Source organism: Canis lupus, chromosome 17 (genome assembly GCF_003254725.2).
Source record: "Canis lupus dingo isolate Sandy chromosome 17, ASM325472v2, whole genome shotgun sequence".
Taxonomy (NCBI): Eukaryota; Metazoa; Chordata; class Mammalia; order Carnivora; family Canidae; genus Canis; species Canis lupus.
In genome coordinates, this window is record NC_064259.1 from 40,089,201 (window position 1) to 40,112,739 (window position 23,539).

The 23,539-nt window shown below is 46.3% G+C and overlaps 1 protein-coding gene and 1 long non-coding RNA gene across 2 annotated transcripts in view; one reads left to right on the forward strand and one right to left on the reverse strand.

The window, feature by feature from the left end:
- KCMF1 (potassium channel modulatory factor 1) overlaps positions 1 to 6,419 on the reverse strand; it is an 81,418-nt gene extending 74,999 nt beyond the window's left edge. The window contains exon 1 of the mRNA XM_049095351.1: positions 5,618 to 6,419. Coding sequence (XP_048951308.1) covers positions 5,618 to 6,419 — 802 coding nt within the window. The remainder of the gene's footprint in view (positions 1 to 5,617) is intronic.
- A 601-nt stretch (positions 6,420 to 7,020) lies between these two features.
- Positions 7,021 to 17,434, forward strand: LOC125752817 (uncharacterized). Its single transcript, XR_007403207.1, has 2 exons — positions 7,021 to 8,130; positions 9,018 to 17,434. It is a non-coding gene; the product is annotated as an uncharacterized LOC125752817 (long non-coding RNA).
- The last annotated feature ends 6,105 nt before the right edge of the window (positions 17,435 to 23,539 follow it).

Sequence of the window (23,539 nt, forward strand, 5' to 3'; positions counted from 1 at the left end):
GGCACCCTGGAAGGTACCTAACAAGGAAATTCATCTCTTGCTAGTTTCACAGGACACTGAGTTTTCATTTCCAGGTACTCAATTCTTAGGACATATCATCAGGCATGAAAGTTGGTTTTCTGTTTCTAATTCCCTGTGGCTACAAATCATTTCCAAGCTTCAGGCCCACCTTGTCTAACATTCCTCTGCCAACAATGTCCTGTCCTCTTGTCCTTACCATCCCAATAACAACCTCTCTTTTCTGGATCACTCACTTCCTTCCCATGAAATCTAGGTAGTATGTTCTCGTAGCAAACTGCTTTAACGTGTATTTCCAACATGAATCAGGACACGGCTAATATATAAAAAATTACCACATTTTTTAAAAAGTCTGATTTGCACACCTCTTAAGGGCTCTTTCTTCAATTTTATTTTATTTTATGTTTAAGATTTGAGAGAGAGAGAGTGCACAAGAGAGAACATATGCATGCAAGTGGGGACAAGCTGACTCCGCGTTGAGCAACCGAGCCCTACGACCCTGAGATCATCACCTGAGCCAAAATCCAGTTGGATGCTTAACCAACCGGACCATTCAAGCGCCCCTTGTTCCTCAATTTTAATAAATAATTTCAATTGAAAAATCTATACCTTATCATTTTAAAAAACTGAAAAATATCATAGCTCCTAGCACAGCTCTAAAATTAATATGGAATTAATCTTTTACAAAGGAAGATTTTAATTATGAACAGCATTTAATTTTTAACTCTTGGGAGAGGAGAGGGGAGAAAGAGAGAGAGAGAGAGAGAGAGAGAGAGAGGGAGGGAGACCCGTGGGTGTGTGCAGGAGAGGGAGAAAGAGAATCTTAAGCAGTCTTCACACCCGGTGCAGAGCCTATAGGAGGGCTAGATCTTACAACCCTGAGATCATAAGGTGAGCTGATATCAAGAGTCTGACACTTAACCAGGCACCCCTTAATTTTTATGAATATAAAATATAGGAAATATCTCCTTTTGAGTTCATGCTTGTGAGAACACCCCCCCCCAGAAATATTTATAATGTAATTAAAAAACACTATTTCTAAGATAATCCAGTGATACCTTAACTTTCACTAAAAACAGCTTTTGGAACTTCCAGTTTAAAACAAAAACAAAAAACCCCCACAAACCTCAGCAAATATATATGGTAAATGTTATAAAGCTGATGTTTTGAAAATGACTCATAAGTACACGGATTTCTTCATTTGTAAGATATTGCAAGCCTAATCTAGGGATTTGTTTCACATTAGAATTTTATGAAGTTTCTATTATAAAAAAAAGTTTTCAATCTTTAAATAAGATCGCTGCTAATACATCTTAAAATTCTAAGTCTGGGGATCCCTGGGTGGCTCAGCAGTTTAGCGCCTGCCTTCGGCCCAGGGTGTGATCCTGGAGTCCTGGGATCAAGTCCCACGTCGGGCTCCCGGCATGGAGCCTGCTTCTCCCTCTGCCTGTGTCTCTGCCTCTCTCTCTCTCTCTCCCTCCCTCTGTGTCTCTCATGAATAAATAAATAAAATCTTAAAAAAAGAATTCTAAGTCTGAAAGTAATTTCTTCCAAATTAAATTTCCAAGTTAAGACAAAATTTTACGACGACTTAACTTAAACATGAATGTCAAAATATAGGGAAAATGAACTTCAAAACCACCTTTTTATGAAATCGAAGACCCCAGAAATTAAAATATTTACATTCTTATCTATCCTTTATTGAAAAATCAAGGTAAATGTAATTCACAATTTACTGAATTGAAAAAGTCTTACGTAAAAATGTCATAGTCTTTTAAGAGATCATAGTTAAAATAAATGGTCTGACATGTTGGTAAAAATCTTTTCAGTGGGAGTCAATTTACTTCACTTACAGGAAGGCAAAAGTCACCACATTAAAATCACAAGCCAATTACCAATCCTGGCTTTGCAATTCCCAAATCCTGAAAACAAAATTATTGCACTTCACTCTGGGATCATTTGCATGTATGCTTTTAGTGTCAGATAACATTTTTAGAGAAGAGAAAATTTAAATCTACCAACAAGAGTGGCACAATTTCAAAATATGGTACAACTTTCAAAAGCTAGATTAATGGCCTACCTACTTTTGTACTTTACATTTTGAAAATAAACAGCATCAGATGCTTCTGAAAACAATATCTACCTACCTGTTCACTTACTTGCTATCACTTTTATATATGAAAAGTCTTCTAAAAGCTAGGGGAAACATAAATCCAGTAAAGATAAGGACTCTATTTGAAATCTCGATGGTTTCCAAAATCAAGAGTAGCCACCAAAAAGTTAAGAAGGCACTTAAGAAAAAGATTCCCTCTCCGAAGTGGGGCAAAATTAGTTAAGAAAAAAGTTGGGGGCAGCCCGGGTGGCTCAGCGGTTTAGCGCCTGCCTTTGGCCCAGGGCGTGATCCTGGAGACCGGGAATCAAGTCCCATGTCGGGCTCCCTGCATGGAGCCTGCTTCTCCCTCTGCCTGTGTCTCTGCCTCTTTCTCTCTCTCTCTATGCGTGTCTCTCATGAATAAATAAAATCTTGTGTTAAAAAAAAAAGTTGATAGTTATTTTGTTATCAGTTCATTTATCCATTCCTTACAGCATATCTCACATGTGCTGCAGAATTGTGCCACCAAACTTCCGGAGTTGTGCCTCATTCACCCCAAATTCCTTGGTTCCTAGCAAACTGTCTTATACATAGTAGCAACTGAAAATAGGTTGACCGATTTAAAGCAATAAATATGTTCCTAATTCCAGGTAATCAATTAGGCTCGAACTCATGCAAGAACATTCATAATTTCATTTTAGCTAACAAGCACTGAGTAATTTGACATGTTTTTAATTTGCCAAGCTATTAAATGGATTTTAAGCTCTGAATTACATTCTTATATTTTAAACATAGTCAAAAGAAAGTGTGTTGTGAAACATTAAAAAAATACTCTTACGAATAAAAAAGATGATGGCTGGTACTATTGTGTGTAACATGGAGCTAGATGGTGTTGGTATGGTGAACATAATGTGACCAGGCACTGATGTAAAAGGTCTGTTAACACGACAAGAACATTACAAAGAGACTTAGAGGATGGAAAAACGGAATTCTGGCTAGAAAAGTCATAATGGGCAAGCAGGAGACTTAATTAATGTAGAGTACTGCCGGCTCCACTCAGACAGGGTCCTGGGAAGGTGGGGAGCCTGTTTCCCACCAGGAAGAACAATTACTTCTCTACCAATCTACGCGGTGCTGCTGGAAACGGAGGTACAGACGATGGATCGAACCAGTTACTCCCCATTACAATTGCCCATAGGAAACGAGGGAATGAATACCAAGCAGAGTGGGCCCTTTATGGGCTCCCAACAATTCCAGTTCCGTCAACTCTCTAAAGCTCTAGTTGAGCAAAGTAGGCAAATTATAGCCCACAGGCCAAACTGGGCCAAATTCAGCCACCTCCTGTGTTTGTATGGCCTGCAAGCTAAGAATGGTTTCTACATTTTTAAATGGTAAAACAAAGAGTCACATTTTATGACCCATGAAAATTATATGAAATTTAAATGTCAGCATCCAAAAATAAAGTTTTCATTGGAACATCACTATGCTTATTTATTTACGTGTTGTCCATAGCCGCTTCTGCACTACCATGGCAGAGATGACGGAGACCCTATAGCACACCAACCCTACAATATTTACTACCTGGCCTTTTACAGAAGTATGCTGAACCCGGGCTAGAAGCTTTTCTTTATGCTCGCCGGGTTGCATCTCCTTTCTCTGAGGTGGTCCACTGCTTCACAAGGTAGAGACTCTAAGCTTGACAGATGTCCATCTTGGGGCTGTGTTGTCGGAAGTTACGTCATTACATAAAAAATATCGTGCAACTCATTAGGGTGGGCACAAAGACAAAGTAACAAATCACACATTTGGAAGGCCCAGAAGAAGTAGCAGGATCCAAATACAACATTACAGGCAGTACATCTCAGATCTTTTAGCAGACTACTACATCGAGTTCTGGGTCACACGGTGAAAGGAAACAAGAACCCACAGAGAATTTGGAGGTTGAAGAGATGATGGAAAGAGCTAAAAAATCACACCACTAAAGAAATGCTCAAAGAAATGGGACTCGTTTGCCCAAAAAAGAGAAAGGTAAGACAGGAACTACAATAGTGAGGGTGTCAAATTCTACATTTGTTGATAGATTAAATTTTTACTGATGAAAATAATGGCAGCCTGAACTAATACTCCACAAAACACATATCTAGTGAATTAAATGTGATTCTTAATGAGACTGCCACTCCTGCGATAGGCCATAAACTAGCCCCTTAAAAGATAATCACTTGTCAAATACTGTACTGTAAGTCTTCAACTGACAGATTATAGGAATGTTCCTTTTTCAGAAACATCTGGCATTATGTAAGTTACCGGAAAAAGTGTGCTATTAATGTGCTGAGGTTCAGTAATATTCAAGTAACTAAAAGGTAATGTAAGTTTCATAACCATATGCCTTTCCACAGGACCAAATAGGGGGAAATGGGCTTAAATTACAGAATTTGTGTTACATTCAAGAATGTTCACGCAGTGGGATTTTACTTACTCTAAAAGATTACGGAGGGTAAAGAAAACTTCCCAGGACACCTCTGAATTAGAATGGAACTACCTGGATGTTTTTCTGAAGCAGGAGAACGGTTCTCAAATCCAATCGTCCAGTGCTAATTCTGTAGTTTTAACTCTCCCAGTTCTTATGAGAGCCTGCATCCATGCTGTTTCACTTTGTCTTAAAGGTGGTCAATGAACGTACAACTACATCTAACATAAATTCTAGTATCTCAAATCAAAATGTGGTGGTAGCTTCAATAACTTCTTTTAAATTACAGAGATAGAGAATACATTCCCATTTAAACCGGAAAAAAAAAAAAAATGGGAAAATGGGCCTAGTTGCCAAACACTTCTATGAGCCTAAGTACCTTATCTCAAAATGTCCAACACTTGCACACAGCAAGTGAAGACGGCGGTTTTGAGCCTTTTAAAATACAGAATCCTTGGACACAAACTGTTCTTTGAGTCAATCTCAACACTGCAATTAGTAATACAAATTCTGAAACTTGCTCTCAATATAATTCTAATCAACCTCCGTTTTTCAACCTCGTAATTCTAAGGCCTGCATTTCCCTTAAGAAAACCCTTCCAAATGGGGTGAAGCACACACTAATCTGACTCAGTAAACTTTCTCCACTCCTACATCACCTTTACAGGATTTTAAAACCAAGAGTACACAATACTTGCGAGCCACTTCTACAATCTTGCATTAACCTTACCAGGATAAACTTTTCCCCAAGTCACTTAGCACTTTTTTAAAATTTATTTAAAGACCTGCGGTAGTGAAACAAAGAAAACACAACCCCCCTCCCCCTTTTCCAAACCATATGGCAGTAAATTGAAGTTAACTTCTTTTTTTTTTTTTTCTTTTTTTTTTTTTTACCGGCTCAACGCCTGTACACTGGTCCCAGACAGGTTTCTCTTTGTGCCCTGGGACTGGGCTAGCGCTGTCTGCTCATTTGCAACTGTCCCCGACCACGCTGTTAGCCCGAAAAACCAGTCCCAGCCGCCCCCCTGGCCATTAGCAGACCTCCCCACGGTCCTTTACCGAGACCCGGCCAGGGAGACGGGGCACGCCGCGCGAGGGAGTCCCGCTCCGGCCGGGGATCGCGCAGGGAGTTTCCTCGCCCCGTCCGGGCCGGATCCGCCCCGGGAACTCGGTTACCCGAGCCCAGGGACGCGCCGAGGCCTAGCCGCGAGGCCGGGGCGGGCTCCGGGTGGCGGGGGCTCCCCGTTCCCCGGCCGCCCCGCCGTGGCCCGCGGGCACAGGCGCTCGCCGGCGTCTCCCGGAGACCGGACGCGCCCGGCGGGCCCACGGACGGCTCCTCGGGGTCCCGCCGCCGCCCGCGGCCCCGTTCGGCGGCCGCCCCGAGCCCTTCCGGGACGGCGAGAGCGCTAGGCCGCGCCGGAGCCCGCGGCTTCGGGGCCGGCCAGGCGGGCCGCGGCGTCCGGTAGGAGTCCCGAGGGCCGGGCTCCCGCCGGTAACGGGCCCCGCCGCTCCCCTCCCCCTCCCCCGCCCCATGACAGTGCAAACCCTCCGGCCGGCCCGGCCGCCCCGCCTCCGGCACCAGGCCCAGCGCAGGGCCGCGGCGGCCGTGGCGGCGGCGGCGGGGAGGCGGCGGGGAGGCGGCGGGGAGGCGGCGCGGTCCTCCGCCCTCGCTCGCTCGCTCGCTCGCTCGCTCCCAGGCCAGGCGCCTCGGGCCCGGCCCGGGCTCGCCGCAAGTCTCCGCCGCTGCCCCGCCGCCCTCTGCGGCGCCCGGCCCGGGCGGGGTAGGCCGAGGCCCGGCGGTGGGGTGGGGGCGGGGGCTCCTCTCACCTTCATGTCGGGACATCCTAGTTGAGACGGTGGCGGCGCGGCCCCTCCCGAGCTCCGGCTGCAGTGTCCCCGGCGGGGTCCCGGCGCTACCCGCGCCGGCCGGCCGACTCCCACTCGACTCCCGGGCTCGGCCGCGGGGGCGGGGTGGGCAGGGGAGCGCTCCCGCGGCGGCGGCGGCGGCGGCGGCGGCGGCGGCGGCGGCGGCGGCGGCGGCGGGGAGGCGGCGCGGGGCGGGAATGGGGCCGGGCCTGGCCGGGGCTGAGCTCCTCCAGGAGGCGGGTCCGACGCCGCGGCTCCGCCGGCGCCCGCCGTGACTCGGTCACTCTCGGGCCCGCCGGCTCCCGGCTGCGGCGCCGCGCTCCGCAAATCCCGCTCCTCCCCTCCCCCGGCCCACCCCCCGCCCTCTCCCCCGGCTCCCGGCCGCCGCCTCCGCCTCCGCCTCCGCCTCCGCCCCCGCCTCCGCCTCTTCCTCCTCCTCCGCCTCCTTCCGCCGCCCGCACGTCGGCCCCGCCTCTCGCTGCCCGCGCCGGGCCCAGCCGCCCCGAGGGCCCGCGGCAGGCGGTCGCGGCGGGGGAGGCGCGGCGCCCGCCCGCGCTCGCCAGCAGGCCGCGGTCGGCGCCGGAGCTGGGCCTGGGCCTGGGCTGGGCCTCGGCCGGGCCTGGGCCGGGCCTGGCCGCCGCCGCGCAGCGCGTAGGGAGGAAGAGGAAATGCCCGGCCGCTGCCGCTGCCGCCTGCCGCCCGCCCCCCGCCGGCCCGGCCAGGCCACCGCTGCTCCGTCTGGGCCCTACCCGGGTCCCGGCCGGGGGCGCCCCCCGCCGCCGCACCGCGCCGCGCCACGCCGGGCCGGGCTGAGCGCGGGAGGCGGGCGCTGCCCCCCGGAGCCGCGGCGCTCTTGGGCCCTCGGGCGCATGGGCGGCGGCACCGGGCTGCGGGCCTGCGGACAGGCTGCGCACTGCCTGGGCACTCGTGTTTGTGACTGTCTCTCAGCCGGCTGCTCGAAGGGAGAGCGGCTGGCCTCGGTCGTCGCCGGCTGCCCCCCGGCCGGGTGACTGGCGGTCGGGAGGGGGCGGGGGGCGCTCCGGGGCTCCGGGGCAGGCCCCTCGGGGAGATCCCGCAGCCTCGGCCCCGCCAGCCCGGGTGTCCCACGGGACCCGCGCACCCGCACCGCGGCTGCCCCGGAATGCGCTGCTTGCACAACTGTTGCGCTGCGGGGGGGTGTATTTTCCGCTTTTGTCCCCCTGCCCGGGGACCCCTTTCCCGTCTTCGTTTCCCTTTTACATTTTCACCCTCTCCCTTGTCGACTTTGTTTTCAGGCTTATTGATTCAACAGATAGGTGTCCTGCCCCTGCCCACGTGTTGGTGGGAGCGTGGTTGGTGGAAACGGACCATGCTTCGGAGGCAAGATCCATCAGCCATCGCACTCTGGTTCTGATAGCCTCTGTGTAACCTTGGACAAGTTCTTTAACCTTGCTGAACCTCCGGTTCTTTGCCCTATGTTTGGTTTTGGTTATTTTGACTTATGCTTTTATATCTGAAATTGTTCTGGATGTTTTGGTGTGTGTGTGTGTGTGTGTGTAAAATTCTGTCCCTAGGCTAAGGTCACTCTTGATCCTGTACACCATTACCAGCTGTGTGACCTGCAGCAAATCACCGCCTTCCTATGCCTTGATTTCCCCGTCTTTAAAATGAGCATGATTACAGATGATAACTAATAGTGATAATAACAGGTAGGTATTTGGAGGATTAAGTGCTAAAACGTATGTAATATATTTAGCATAAGACATGGTAAAAGTAGTGTTTGTTACCATATATAATTAAATCTGTTTTTAAAGCGTTTCCTGATGTCAAACGTGTTACAAAGCTCATCTTAAAGGGATAGGTATTAGATCACTCAGATCTACCCAACGACTGTATTTGGTAATAACTCCTGATAAACTAGACACCCGCCAAATAAGGTTTTAAACAAATGGGGATCTAAACCAGGACTTTGTCACCAGAAATATTTCCATTGCACTTCAGGAGCTTTTGCCTAAATTAAATCCAGCACAGCTGTTGAAGAAAGAGGACTAGGACAGGGCTTCCAGAAACAAGGCTAGCTAACGCTGACGCTGACTGAATGCTTAGCTGCATCTTTCTAAGCACTTTACAGTATTGGGGTGTGTGATCCTGGGCACCAAACGCTCAGGAGTTCTGTTACTTGTGCTATAAATGTGAGGACAGTACCACCCTACAGTTTCGTGATGAGTAAATTATGTCTGTAAATAGATTCAACACAGAGATTAAGGCATTAATAATAATAGTCAAAACATGGAAAGGAAAAAAAAAAACATGCTAGAGCAGGTAGGAGAACTGACAATACTGTACTCCAGGAAGGAATAAGAGTAAGTACAGACGTTTAGTTTGTTTTGGTTTCGGGGGCGTCGTTAGCCAATTCTGTTAAGGAGGACAAACAGGTAAGTGTCTAAACGTCAAGGGAATATCAGATCTTGACAGTTATCCCATAGTTTTCAGTTGGTCAAAAGTAAGAAAACAAGGGAGTGACTACACGTTGTTCTTTGCATAAGAGTAAGCAAGAATATTATAATTATTTGGGATTTTCTTTTTTTTTTTTAAGATTTTACTTATTTTTTCATGGGAGAGGCAGAGGGAGAAGCAGGCTCCCTGCAGGGAGCCCGACATGGCACTCCATCCCGGGTCTCCAGGATCCCGCCCTGGGCTGAAGGCTGCGCCAAACTGCTGAGCCGTCCGGGCTGCCCTCAACAGTTTCAAGAAAACATTTTCTCAGTCCAGTTGACCAGTTGACGGTCAGGCCCTTTAATTTAAAACAACCTGCTTGCTATCCTGCCATGTGGGAGATTTCATTTCCAAAAAGATTAATTTAAGTGCTTATACCCAAATGTCCATCAAATGATTTCTTTTCTCCAGAAATGGTTCCTCCAGGCCCTTCCTCCTACCTCCTTGAGTTCTTCCCGTGTACTTAACCTCGCCAACCCATCTTCCATACTATGGCCTGGTTATGTTGTGTAAAACAAGTTAATGCATAGAAAGCCTGGTGAAATCTGAATAAGCTTTTTTTTTTTTTTTTTAAGATTTTATTTATTTATTCATGAGAGACACACAGAGAGAGAGGCAGAGATACAGGCAGAGGGAGAAGCAGGCTTCATGCAGGGAGCCGGATGTGGGACTCGATCCTGGGGCCTCAGGATCACGCCCTGGGCCAAAGGCAGGCACCAAACCGCTGGGCCACCTGGGCGGCCCTGAATAAGCTTTATAGGTTGGTTAATTGTGCTAACTGTCCACTTCCTGGCTATGATAGTTTCCTATAGTTTTGTAAGTTGTTGCTACCATTGGAAGGAGCCAGGGGACTATACATGGGCCCTCCCTGCAACTTCCTGTGTGTATTATTATTTCAGAGTAAAAAATTAATAGATCAATATACTTCAAACAGCACATCTCAATTGATTGGATGTAGAGGCAAGTAAGGTAATCCAGCTGTCTTCAGCTAAGCCAAAAGTTAAAGGTATTTGCAAAACTAGAAAATGTTGTCATACCTACAAATGTTTTTGTTTTGAAAAAACTCTTGTCTTAAAAATATTTTAAAATGTTTAAAAAAAAAATATTTTGTATACCCGTTAGGAAATGGGTTTATTTCAAGTGTGTAAAGGGATTCTGAGACTAGAACCTTTAAGAATCTGCCTTTAGAGATTCTCACAACCCCCTCATTGTACGAGTGAGAAACGATAACGATGCAGATGCTTGAGTCGTGCTCTGGTACGTGTAGCAGGCATAGTTATAGGCCCTTTACTCGTGGGTGCTGTTTGATCTTTATTTTACTCATAAGCCAAGTGAGGCACAGAGAACTTAATTGACTTGGCCACACAAACAGTCACTGGTAGAGCTAGGATTGAGCCCCTGTGGTTCCAGGGGCTCTGCTGCTGCCTGGTTTCCTGCCACCTCCCTGGAGGCCTGGAAAGGGTCCGAAAGGCTCACGCCATCTAGTTACCTCACACCTGTATGCTCTCCTGCTAACCTCACAGTCCCTGCAAGTCACTGAGGCCTTGAACACACTTTCCGGTTTTCATTTCCAGTTCTGCCACCCTGAGTATTTTCAAGCATGGCCTTGCAGTGCCTTTATTTCAAGTCTAAATGTGCATCTACACTTCTACCACCTGCTCCCCTCATGACCATACCCAGAACTGGGATATACAACTTCCTGTTTTATTATAACTTCCTGTTCCAGTTTTCTTAATCTACAACTAAATATATCCTTTTACTTGAGAACTCCAATCCCTCGGACTTCCCATTTGGCCCTTATTTTTTCTTTCAACTCCATTATCTTCCTGACCCAGTGGGTTCCGATCGTCCACTCAAGCTATTCTCAATCATAACCTTTGACTCCTGAGACTCCTCATTTTCAAGCTGCACTGGCTCTGCAAATTCCCAGTCCTGAATCAGTTTCATGACTCCATTTCTCCCCACCTATACCTAACTTGGGGTGCAGAATATTAAAAATAAAGGATGTGGAGAGCTGTTACGAAATCTAGTGCATCCTACTGCAGTTGGACCTCCGTGTTCCATGGTAGGTGTCTTTGATCAGCACTCTCTACCATTCTCAGATCATTATAAACCTTCACTTGGTTTCACCACCTGCTTATGCATCCACCTCCCCAATAGATAACCTTGCCTTCTAATCACAGAGAAAATAAAGTTTAAGAAGCAAGAACTTGGGACAGCCCGGGTGGCTCAGTGGTTTAGCGCCACCTTCAGCCCAGGGCCTGATCCTGGAGACCCCGGGATCCAGTCCCGCGTCATGCTCCCTGCATGGAGCCTGCTTCTCCCTCTGCCTATGTCTCTCATGAATAAATAAATAAAAAATAAAATCTTAAAAAAAAAAAAAAAAAGGAAGCAAGAACTTCTTCACACAGTGAGCCTCCAAGGAAATTTGTATATGTGTATCCTGCTGCTTCACACCCTTGCTCCCATCCCAGAACTGAGGTGTCCCTCTTTTGGTTCAATCCACCTGTGCTGAGGATCCCACTTCATCCCATCTTAGATCATGCTCCTTAAACCACCCCCTGAACATCTGTACTGCCAACTGCTCAGCCTTACTGGTTCATTTCCCTTGTCCAAAAACATTCCAACCCTATACTCCCCCTGGTTATTGTCCTGTTTCTTTCTCTTCATAGTCAAGTTCCTTGGAAGAACTATCACTTCTCTTCCTCAGCTTTGTAACCTGAGGAATTTGGTTGCTTGCTTTCTAATGCTGTGAGCCACTCTTGTCTTCTGTGATACCACTCTTGTATTCCCTACCATGTCTGTACTTTTACTGTATCCTCTATTGAGTTGAGCAACGTCACTGTCAACCTAGTCAGTGACCGAAGATGAAACCAACCGTCCTCCTAGACTTCCTTCCCATTACCTCTCCTGGCCAATCAGTCACATTGGGTTTTACTCAGGAAACATTGGTCAGGTTCATCTCTTTCTCCATGCCCATGCCAGCCAAACCATTGTAGACCACTACCAACCCTCCTCAAGACTCAGAGTGATCTCAACTCCTTACCATTAATCATATTTCTGTCTACTGTCCTTTGTACCATTTCCAGTTAGCTTTTTTTATTTTTTGACTAAATTTTTAAAACTAGGGGCATCTGGCTGGCCCAGTCAATAGAGCATAAAACTCGATCTCAGGGCCATGAGTTTAAGCCCCATGTTGGGAGCAGAGCCTACTCAAAAAGCAGACAAAAAACTAAGTAATAAAAATGTTCATTGAAGAAATTTTGGAAAATCTAGAAAAGCATTTTAAAAATTTGCTTATAATCTTAGCACCCAGAAACAAACATTGTTATATTCTGATGTTTCCTTCCTAGAGCTATTATTCAGAATCACAGACTGGATCATATTCCTCTGCTTAAAGCCCTTCAGTGGCTCACCTTCAATATTCCCTGTCCCTTACGGATGATAACTCAAATGACTACCAAGGTCTAAAGTATATATAGGACCTGCTGTAGCTCGTCTATTGCTACTCTCCATGGGGTCAGTGTTAACGTGGGTTGCCCTGGCTTCAGCGTGGTCTCCTTTTCTGCTTTTGGGGCCTTTTCATTTGCTTCTCTGGCATGTCTACCAGATTCTTCATATGACAGGCTTCACTTTAGGTCATCTTGGAAAAGCCTTTCCTGACCATTCTATTTAATATAAGACCCTCTCACACACACTGATTTTTTTTTTTAAGTCCTGTTTCTTAATGTTTATTCACATGAATTGTTACAATCATCGCACAACAGGATTTTAAGAGCCATGGGCTTTTTCTCATTCTTGGACACCACAGTCCCACTTCAAGTCATTGAGCCTATTTGAATGTTGAACGATACATGCAAAGATTTCAGATACAAGGATGTTTATCACCATGTTCTTTTTAATATTTAAAACTAGAGACAAGGGACTCCTGGGTGGCTCAGCGGTTGAGCATCTGCCTTCAGCTCAGGGCATGATCCTTGGGTCTGGGATCAATTCCCATATTGGGTTCCCTGTGAGGAGTCTGCTTCTTCCTCTGCCTATGTCTCTGCCTGTCTCTGTGTCTCTCATGAATAAATAATTAAAATCTTTAAAAATAAAACTGAAGACAATCTAAGTGGATTACGCTTTATACACACCCAAAGGAATGAGAAATATATTTGTGGTGTTTTCAGTGAAAAAAGCAAGTTTCAAAATATATTCTGTTCTTTTTCTAAATGATGGCTTTTCTAAATGGCATCATGTCATTTTTTTTGTTTTTTAAGATTTTATTTATTGGGCAGCCCAGGTGGCTCAGCACTGCCTTCGCCCGGGTGCGAAATCCTGGAGTCCTGCATCGGACTCCCTGCATGGAGCCTGCTTCTCCCTCTGTCTGTCTCTACCGCCCCCCGCCGTCCACCCCCCCCCCCCCCGTGTCTCTCATGAATAAAATCTCTTTTTTTTAATAAAGATTTTATTTATTTTTTTCATGAGAGACACAGAGAGGCAGAGACACAGGCAGAGGGAGAAGCAGGCTCCATGCAGGGAGCCCCGAGTGGGACTCGATCCCCGGGACTGCAGGATTACGCCCTGAGCCAAAGGCAGATGCTCAACCAATGAGCCACCCAGGCATCCCCCGTTGTTGTTTTCTAAATAAAGACTGGATAGATACCAGATTCTTAATACAGTTGGGGAGGGGGGCACAATATGAATGAGGTATGTTATTCAATACATAACTTGTAGAGAGTGTTTTATGTTCACCAAGGACACAGGATGAGAAAGAAAAAACCATGTCCCCATCCTCGAGGTGTTTGCATTCTGGTGATAAAATGAATTGAATTGCAGTTCTGATAAGTATTTTGAGAGCTTCTGATGCAGATTGAAAGGACCTTTTCCCCCTTAGTTTTGAAACTTTCTATAATGAACATGTACTAGGTTCATACCCCTTTTGTTTCTTTTTTTGTGTCTTATGTTATAAAAGATTGGCACTGAGGGGCACCTGGGTGGCTCAGTCAATTAAGCATCTGACTTTGGCTCAGGTAGTGATCTCAGGGCCCTGGGATTGTTCAGTGTGGAATCTGCTTCTCCTCTCTCTGCCCCTCCTCCTCCTTCTCTACCTGCTCACGCACGCTCTCTTAAATAAATCTTTAAAAAAAAAAAAAAAAAGTAAAGAAGATGGCTTTGAAAAAAATGGGAACTGGAAGGTGGTATGTGGAGCGCAGCCTAGAGTGAAGGGAACAGCTCTAATTCCGATTATTTTTGAGATCACAGACACCAACCAGCATGTTTAGAGGCTGAGGGGGAGATGAGTGTGCTGTGTGTGTCCACGTCGGTGTTCAAGTGGGGCAAGGGGAGGATGGAGTGAGGAAGAGCCCAGAGATGAGGTCTGCTTTCACCACAAGGCAGGACACTTCATCCTCTGCTGACAGTTGTCAACGGAGATCAAGTCCGTTTGGGTAGAGCAGGAAACTGTGGCAGTCAGGCCTCGTGGCCTTCATTTTCCCAAAGTGGAAGGTAAGATCCTACCATTTTGTGTCTCTCTGCCTGGTGAGTTTCTACTCAGCTGTAGCTGTAGATCTCTGCCCTTGTGACTGACTTCCTGACCTCTTCAAGCTGCTGGGGCCACAGCCAGTAGAATCACCTTGGGATGGGGCGGGGGGCTTTTTAAGCTTTCCGAGTCCCAGAACACTTTCAGACTTACTGAGTCAGAATTTCTAAGGGGAAGGGCCCAGGATCTACATTTGAAAGAACACCCATAGGGAATCCCAGTGGTGCAGTACAGTTGGAGAATCACCCCACTAAGTGCTCCCAATTCATTTTACAACTGTCCATCATTGAAATTAAACTATTCCCTTCCCCCCCACAGTGCTACTCTTGGGACAGTATCTCTTCATTTCCACACTTCTAGTGTAGCCCTGCACTAAGAGGGGCTTGGGTTTTGTGACCTGAATATGGTCCAGATCTGGAGCCCAGGTGTCCTGACCCCCAGACCCACAACGTCCTTACTCTGTCTTGCTTTATCTTCATAAGTCACTGAATTCTTCGTGAAAGTATTTCCTGATTTGACTATGTTTAAAAATCATAGGTAAACTTAACTTCACACACCTACATAAGAGAGATCCTGGGAAGAATGGGGCTTATGGAGGATTGGTTGCTCTAAGGAAAGTCAAAAGGGTAGCTGGGAGGCAGGGGTACAAGGGCACCTGGCTCCAGGGATTCCAAAACAGGTTGGCCACTCACTGCTGACAAAATCCAAAGGAAGAGAAACAGAGGACTCGTGAAACAAGAAAGGGATTTATTTTAGTGAGGCCAACACCAGGAAGACAGCAGACTAGCATCTCAAAGACTGTCTCCAAAGGGCTGAAAATAGTCCCAGGTCTATATAAGGAAAGGTTAGTGAGTGAAGGTCAAGTCATTGTCTTGGGGTCAATCGCAGGTGGGGTCTTGTGGTTCAGGACAGTCTATATTGCTTGAGGGGGTAGTTTTGGTTCCCAGCAGGGGATGCTTTGCCCTGAGGGTCTTTTGCCTGAGTTAAGAAACAAGCTGGAAAGAAGAACTTAATTAGAAAGTTTGAGGTCAAATTGGAGGTGATTGCAGTCCTCTTTCAAATGTGAGGCCCTCTGAAGTGAAATGAGTAGAATCTACACCAATTTATATGAACAAGCGTCTATTCTGAGTGTATCACCCAAGTCTCCTGCAAACCCAACAAGAAGTTAAAACGTACTCTGGAAAAGAGCCCTGGAATGTTACAGTTAAGGTGGGTGCTTGGGAGGTAACAGAGCCCTAACAGAAGGCTTGCGTGTGACTTGCTTGGAGAAATTATAGGCTATCTCCCACAGGACCCAAGGATAAAGATGCTTTGATACTATTGGCTAGTGCTGTTCATTTAGAGACAACTAGTCCAAAAGAACAGCAATTCATCTTAGGAGAAATTGTTTTATCTCCTAAGAACAGTGGCTCCCATTTCTTTAATCAGAGACTTTACTGAGCACCTCCCATCACAGGTCAGGGGCTGTACTGGCTGCTGGAGATGTGACAGTGGGCAAATAGGTACAGTACCTGCCCTTAAGGAGTCACAGTATTGTTTTCGCTCACTCACCCAATTCCCAGTCTATAATTTGGTATGCTTTGTGGATTTGCCTAGCAGGGCACAGGACTCTGAGCAAGTGACCAGAGCCAATTATTTTGCCAACTATGCCTCCTGTGCTCACACTAATAGCATTCTGGTTTTGAATCACCTATGACTTGGGTGAATGTGAAATAGTCAAAATTTCCCGGCAGTGATTGGTCTCCTTTGGATGGATGGATGGAAGCTTGATATAACAGCCCTGTCCTGGGAAGTCCAGCAGCAGGGAGTGACCAGCCTCCAGCACTGCCTTGGCTCCCCCCACCCCCACCCCATCAGGACCACAGGTGTCCTTTCCTGCCCTGATGGCCCACTGAGAGGTTGCTGAGGGGAATTCCAAAGAGCTTGAGTCAGAGAAACCTTAGGGCCCCGGGCTGACTTGGAAGGAAGGCGGAGGGGAGCAGCTGGTGGTAGCGGAGGAGAGTGGACATAATGAAGACCGACTTTGGATTGGCACACTCGTGACTTTGAGCACTGCCCCAAGGTTCTCAGTTCCCCTGAGAGAAACCCTGCGCGCCCAGACCAGGATCCTTAGCCCCTAGTAATTCTTGCAGAGGCCATTTAACAGACCAGGCTCTGGAAAACATTCGCTCAAGGGCGGATCCACGTTTGGGTGCCTGAAGCTTACGTATTTCTGAAGGGCGACTCTGAAGAAAGAAATACAAAATTAGACTCAGGGCATTAGAAGGTCCTGTTTCAGGAAGCAGGGGACCCAGATGCTTCAGCTTCAAAACTTCCACAGTAAATCCGCCTTTGCGTTGATGCTAGAGGGTAAAAGGATGGGGTGTCTGTGATCACAGAGGATCAGAGGGCTCTCTGGATGCATAAAGGCAAGAAGGAGGCAGGGATGAGAGCAACTTTAATGTTTTACTTCCTTATTCTTATTAATCGTATTTTTTCCTTCATCCCCACACCCAGTTATAGGTCTAAATGCTAGACCCAGCTATCCAGGGGAATCATTTGTCATTCGTCTTCGAATCCCCAGAACTTCACACACGGCAGAAGCAAAGTATTTGTTGAAGGAATGAATTGATGAATGAATGAGTAAACTCTCCTGGGCCCTGAGAATTGACAGTCCTGTATATCTCCCTCTTTCTTCCTTCTTGACTACCTGCAGGAGGTGGCACTGAACTCACAAAAGAGCACAAGCTCGAGAGTCAGACCTGAGTTTGAATCCCAGCTTTGCCACACTCCATCACAAGACGTTGGGCAAGTTACCCAACATTGCTCAGCCTCAGTTTCCTTGTCTGCAAAACGGAGCCAGTAGTAACCTCCCTGCAATGTCTGTAGAGCGCCTGGTACCTGGGGGGTCCTCAAGAAATGATAGCTGTTGTGTTATTCCTTTAAGTCAAGGGTAGGCAAACTGCAACCCATGGGCCCCATCATCTTTGTAAATAAAATTTTATTGGAACAGACTTTTTTTTACATGTTGTCTACAGCTGCTTTTGTGCTACAAGGACAGAATGAGGGGCTGTGACAGAGACGATATGGCAACCAAAGGCTGATATTCACCATCTGGCCCTATACTTCAACCTTTGGTTTAGGGCTTCATGACCCCCAACTTGTAGTAATTGCCTCCTAACCGGTCTCTGGAAAAAGCTCTAGGAAGCTCTACAGAGGCTCTAGAAAGTCTCTGGTCTTTCTCCCACATGGGTCTCTTTATTCTGCCGCTAGAGGTTTTTCTAAAATATAAATCTCATTAGGGTTACACTCCCCCAAACCCCTTTGTTGGCTCCTTATTTCCTGCCACTCCCTAGTTGACTTTTCAAGACTCACGACCTGGCCCCATTCTCCTTCTGCAGCCTTGTCTCTTCCTTCTCTCTCTCCTTCATGTCCTGCACACCAGCCACACCAGACCAGAGATCAGGCCAGTGGCTTGTGCAGCTCTGGGACTGAGCCCCCATTCCCTCTCTCCAGTGTCCTTTGTCCTTTCCTCTGTTCTCTCCTGGCTTCTCTGTGAAGCCTGTCATGGTCTCCTTCCCCTATCCTCTCATAGAAATCAGGATCAGTAGGGGTGCCGAGTGGCTCAGTGTTTGAGCATCTGCCTTTGGCTCAGGTCCTGGTCCCAGGGTCCTGGGATCCAGTCCTTCATTGGGCTCCCCGCAGGAAACCTGCTTCTCCCTCTGCCTATGTCTCTGCCTCTCTCTGTGCCTCTCATGAATAAATACATGAAAATCTTTAAAAACAATGAGAACTCAGGGTAAGTAAACTATGCTGCAGGAACAAATAACCCCAAATTTAGGTGACTTAGTACTATAAATCAACTGAACAAAGAATAACATATACACAAGTGCCCTACTCCCATAGTACTCAACAAGCATGGATGATGAGGTTTTTTTTCCTCCAATGAATGGAAAAAAAAAAAAAAACCCAGCCTAGTTTTTTTGTTTTTTTGTTGTTGTTGTTGTTGGTGGTGGTGGTGGTGGTGGTTTTTTTTTTTGGTGATAGGCATGCAGTGACCACCTCATTAACAGACACTTGTCATTTGGGCGCCTGTAGAGGTTGTGGTTGATAAACAATTATAAAAGGAGAACTTCATTTAAGGAAGAAAGAATGGAAAGTCTGGAAAGATGAACTGTAACTACAGGGTAACACTTAGAACTGCTTTTGGCCACAGGGCGAGCCCCTTAAACGGTGGCTCACAGCTGGCCCATTGTTACTTCCTGAAACCCACTTCTTGAGCCCAGTCCCCAAGCTGAGGAGTATGGGAGCAGCCTCAGCCCAGATTGTGGGGTTGAGTGAGGAGGGAAAAGAGGGCCCAGGCTCTGTCCAAACTGGAATGATGCCTTTGTTAGTACCTTCTCCAGGACTGTCTCCTCTCTCCATTCCAAATGCACTCACTCTATCCTGACATCATCAGTTCTTGTCCTGCCTCCTGATATGTGGCTTCCGCCCAGCCCCTTCAGACTGGTACTTTGGAGAGTCTCCCTCAGTACCTGTTTATGCAGCCCATCTGCCCACCTTTATTCCAGGGAGTGAGTTGGGCACAGACTCAGATCTGCTAGCCCTGGGCTGATTCCTGAGCTCCCATGTTGCCATTTCGGTGTCTTAGCTTTATACTCTGGCCCCAGGAATCCATACCTTGCGGATACCCACTGAGCCTACATGTTGTTTCTGAAATCATTGCTTGCCCTGCCTATGATCTCCATCCCTGGGTTGGCTTTTTGTTTGGGGTCCTACTGTTGTGTCTTGGTCTCTTCCTTGCCCTCCCTGTGGACTGGATCTTTGACTCTGAGCACCACCCGGAACACTGAATCCTGCCCTGTTCTCCCAGGCCCTGCCCTATCAGAACCCATTAGAAAACCAGGCTTAGGGCAGCCCAGGTGGCTCAGCAGTTAGCGCTGCCTTCAGCTCAGGGCGTGATCCTGGAGACCCGGGATCAAGTCCCACGTCGGGCTCTCTCTGCCTCTCTCATGAATAAATAAATAAAATCTTTTTAAAAAATGGAAAAAAAAAAAAAAAAAGAGTGGCTTCTCCCAGCCAGTAAAGTTTATTCACTTATGTAAAGCACTTGTTTGGCATTTGGCCTATAGTAAGCCTATCTAAGTGTTATTTATTGTTGTTGTTACTGCCATCACCCTGTAATTAAGTAGAAAAGGTCTGTTCCACAAAGAGGAAGGCATATGTAACAGCCTAAAAATAGTAAGCTATACTCTAAAGGTTAATGGACACCCCTTGACACCTGCCATGTTGCCTCAAACCATTCTCCCTGTCACTGACATGTAGGACTCACTTTGACTTTTGTGAACTAGGACTGTTGTTCTATTGATCTATTCCTTTGGTTTTACTCTCAGTTTGTGACCCAGTGATCCCTTTTATCCAATCTTGTGCCTGTGTGAAGTCATCTCTCTTCTCGCTACAAGTGACCCTCCACCCAAATGAAGACTGAGGGTTACTGATTGCCCTTCCCCTGATGACTTGGCAACGTGTGAAGAGCTCGTAACTTCGAGAATGTCCAGAATCTACTGTGGGCACTGAGCATCTCGTAGGCCAGGAATTGGACTCCAACGTACATGGGTTTTGAGACAGGAAAATATAGGACTGGGCTCCAGGTAGTCAGAAGCTGCTCCAGTGCTGCTGACAAACTCTTGGAACAGAGGCCTTCTGCCATCGAGGCCATGTGGCCACTGGGGAAAGAATCTGAATGTCAGCTGGGAACAGAGGAGAAGGAGGATTTGTCAGATTTGTCAAAGAAGAGACAAATCTGAAAGGAAAAACACGTGGCTTTCTCAGGGCCTGATCCTCTCCCTGGTGTGTAAGAATAACATATGAAAAACCGAATGGGGGTGCCTGGGTGGCTCAGCGGTTGGGCGTCTGCCTTAAGCTTGAGTCATGATTCTGAGGTCCTGGGATTGAGCTCCACGTTAGGCTTCCTGGTCATTGAGGAACCTGCTTCTCCCTCTCCCTCTGCCCCTCCCCCCACTCATGCTCTCACTCTCTCTCAAATGAATAAATAAAATATTTTTTTAAAAAAAGAAAAAAGAGGGGAGCCTGGGTGGCTTAGTGGCTTAGTGCTGCCTTCAGCCTAGGGCATGATCCTGGAGACCTGGAATCAGGTCACATGTCAGGCTCCCTGCGTGGAGCCTGCTTCTCCCTCTGCCTGTGTCTCTGCCTCTCTCTCTCTCTGTGTCTCTCATGAATAAATAAATAAATTTAAAAAAAAGAAAAAGGAATGAACAGATTAATGAATTCAAGAAGGGAAGGACAGAGAAGGAAAATAAAAGACACCATCAAACCAATAAAATAAATGAGTCAAGAGCAAGATTTGGCTTCCAGTGATCTGAGACCTTTCTTCCCTGACTCCCATCTTCCCTCTTTCCCTTCTCTCTTTCTCTCTCTCTTTCTTTCTTTCTATTCTGAGGTGGTGCTCACTCTTGTCCCCACGAGGGTGGCAGTTTGACTGAGCTAGGCACCATGTGCCGAAAGAAAACCAGCAGCTTGGTCTGAAAGGTGGTGTGGGACTTGCAAGGTCAAGGGGAGAACCATAGTCTGAATGAAGCAGTCCCTTTAGTAATAGCGCTAAGCAGAGCACTTGGTTTCAAAAAGGAACTAGCAGGATTAGCTGGCATGAGAGCTTAGGTGAGATGTGCCAAAATTAAGCAAATGAAGCAAATGTTCTCTTTTGTACAGGGAGAGCTTTGGGATGAAATGTTAAGGCAAATCACTGATCAGTATGGCATAACTGGTATAACAGTGTGTAACTGTTAAAAGAGTTTTATTCCCATGCCATACAATCCACCTTCTGAAGGGTGAATCCAGCAGTGTTTGGTATATTGACAGAGTTGTGCAACCATCCCCATTATCAGATTCTAGAACATTTCATCATCCTGTATCTATTAGCAATAACCCCTCATTCCCCCTCCCCCCAGCCCCTGGCCACCACTAATCTACTTCAGTCTCTGCATTTGCCTCATCTAGACATTTTATACAAATGGAATCATACAGGAGTGCTTGGCTGGCTCTGTCAGAAAAGCATTCGAATCTTGATCTTAGAGTCGTGAGTTCAAGCCCCATGTTGGGTGTAAAAGCTACCAAAATAAAGAAATAAATAGACTTTAAAAAATAGAATCATACAATATGTATGTGGTCTTTGTGTCTGTTATTTCACTTAGCATGATGCTTTTAAGTCTTACCTCTGCTGTAGCATGCAGCAGTGCTTCATTCCTTTTTTTTTTTCCATTCCTTTTTTATGGCTGAATACTATTCCGTTGTATGGCTAGGCCACATTTTGTTTACCTCTCCACCAGTTGAAGGGCACTTGTATTGTTTCCACATTTTGGTTATTATGAATGTGTTACTATGAACATGTCAAGTTTCTGTGTGGACATGCTTTCCTTTCTTCTGAGTACACACCTAGGAGTAGAGTTGCTGGGTCATGTGGTAGTTAACTATGTTTATCTTTTTAGGGAACTACTCAACTGTTTCTACAGTGGCTGCACTATTTTACCTTCCTACCATAAATGCCTGAGAGCTCTGTGTCTACATGTTCTTGCCAACACTGGTTAATGTCCATCTTTTTATTATAGCTAAACTACTGGGTATAACGCTATACTTCATTGCAGCTTTGATCTGTACTTTTCTACTAATGATGTTGAGCATCTTTTCATACATTTATTGGCCACTTGTATATCTTTTGAAAAATAACTGAAACAATATATGACTTTAACCCTATACATGCATAACCATATTCCTTATACAATCTGAGACTGTGCGAGAGTTCTGATAATTGCTTATTTAAGTTACCATCAGTGGTTAGAGTGGAGGGGATAGGAATATTATCCCAGGTTTGAGAAAGAGGAGTGCTGTGTAGGTTGTTGTTTTTCCTCAAAGTGGCTTTTCTCGGCTGTCAGGTGGCACATTACCAAGGGAATTAAATTGAGTATTAAATATGAGCAGCATGATATTCAGTGGCTCACACCCATTTAGCAGTACTGGTTATTTAAGGTCTGCATCTGTTCTGATTGGCTGATGCCCATGCCATGATGTTTATTTAACATTTGGAGTACTGTGCCTACATACTATGTATCCAGCTTGTGCGTCTGGCATACAATTGGTGACTGTTAATTTCTTTTCTTCTTTTTTGGAGCTCCCTTATGTCCTGCCATAATCAAAAGTAGGCCATTGATTGCTAGTATGTACATTTTATTGTCATCTCATCTTGGACCCAAGAATGCTTTGATGTTCTTTGGTGGCAGTTCTGGTTCTTTAACACAAAAATAGGCTCTGTATGGCTCTTTGCTTGTATGATTTTGGCAACTGCTCCTAATCCCCCCTTCAGACACCTGGTCTGTTGACTTGAAGACCCATTTTATTTTGTTTTAATTAATCAATTAGCTAATTAATTCATTTGGTAGGCTCCACTCCCAACCTAGAACTTGAACTCATGACCCTGAGATCAAAATTCACATGTTCTACTGACTGAACCAGTCAGGTGCTCCTTGAAGACCTTATTTATCTATTTATTTATTTATTTATTTAAAAGATTTTATTTATTTATGCATGAGAGACAGAGACAGGCAGAGACACAGGCAGAGGGAGAAGCAGGCTCCATGCAGGGAGCCCAATGTGGGACTCGATCCCGGGACTCCAGGATCAGGTCCTGGGCCAAAGGTGGCGCTAATCCGCTGCGTCACCAGGGCTGCTGGAAGACCCTATTTAAAGGTAATATATCTCCCTGGATACATTGAGTTCACATTTGGTCGTGTTCTCACTGATACCAATGGTGGTAATGGACTGTGGAATGCTGATGAAAAAAGTGTTAATGGTTGAATTGTTTGTAACACTGAGCAAAGGGAAACAATTTAAATGTTATTTATAGGGAGCTGCTTAAAGAAAGCCTGGTATAGCCATATATTGCAGGGGTTGACACACTTTTTCTGTAAAGGGCCAGAGGCTTTGTGGACTACAGAGTCTCTGATGAAACCATTCAACTCAAATGTCATAGTGCAAAAGCAGCCATAGACAATATGTAAATAAACAGGCTTGGGTATGTTCCAATAAAGTTTTATTCAGGTGTTGGG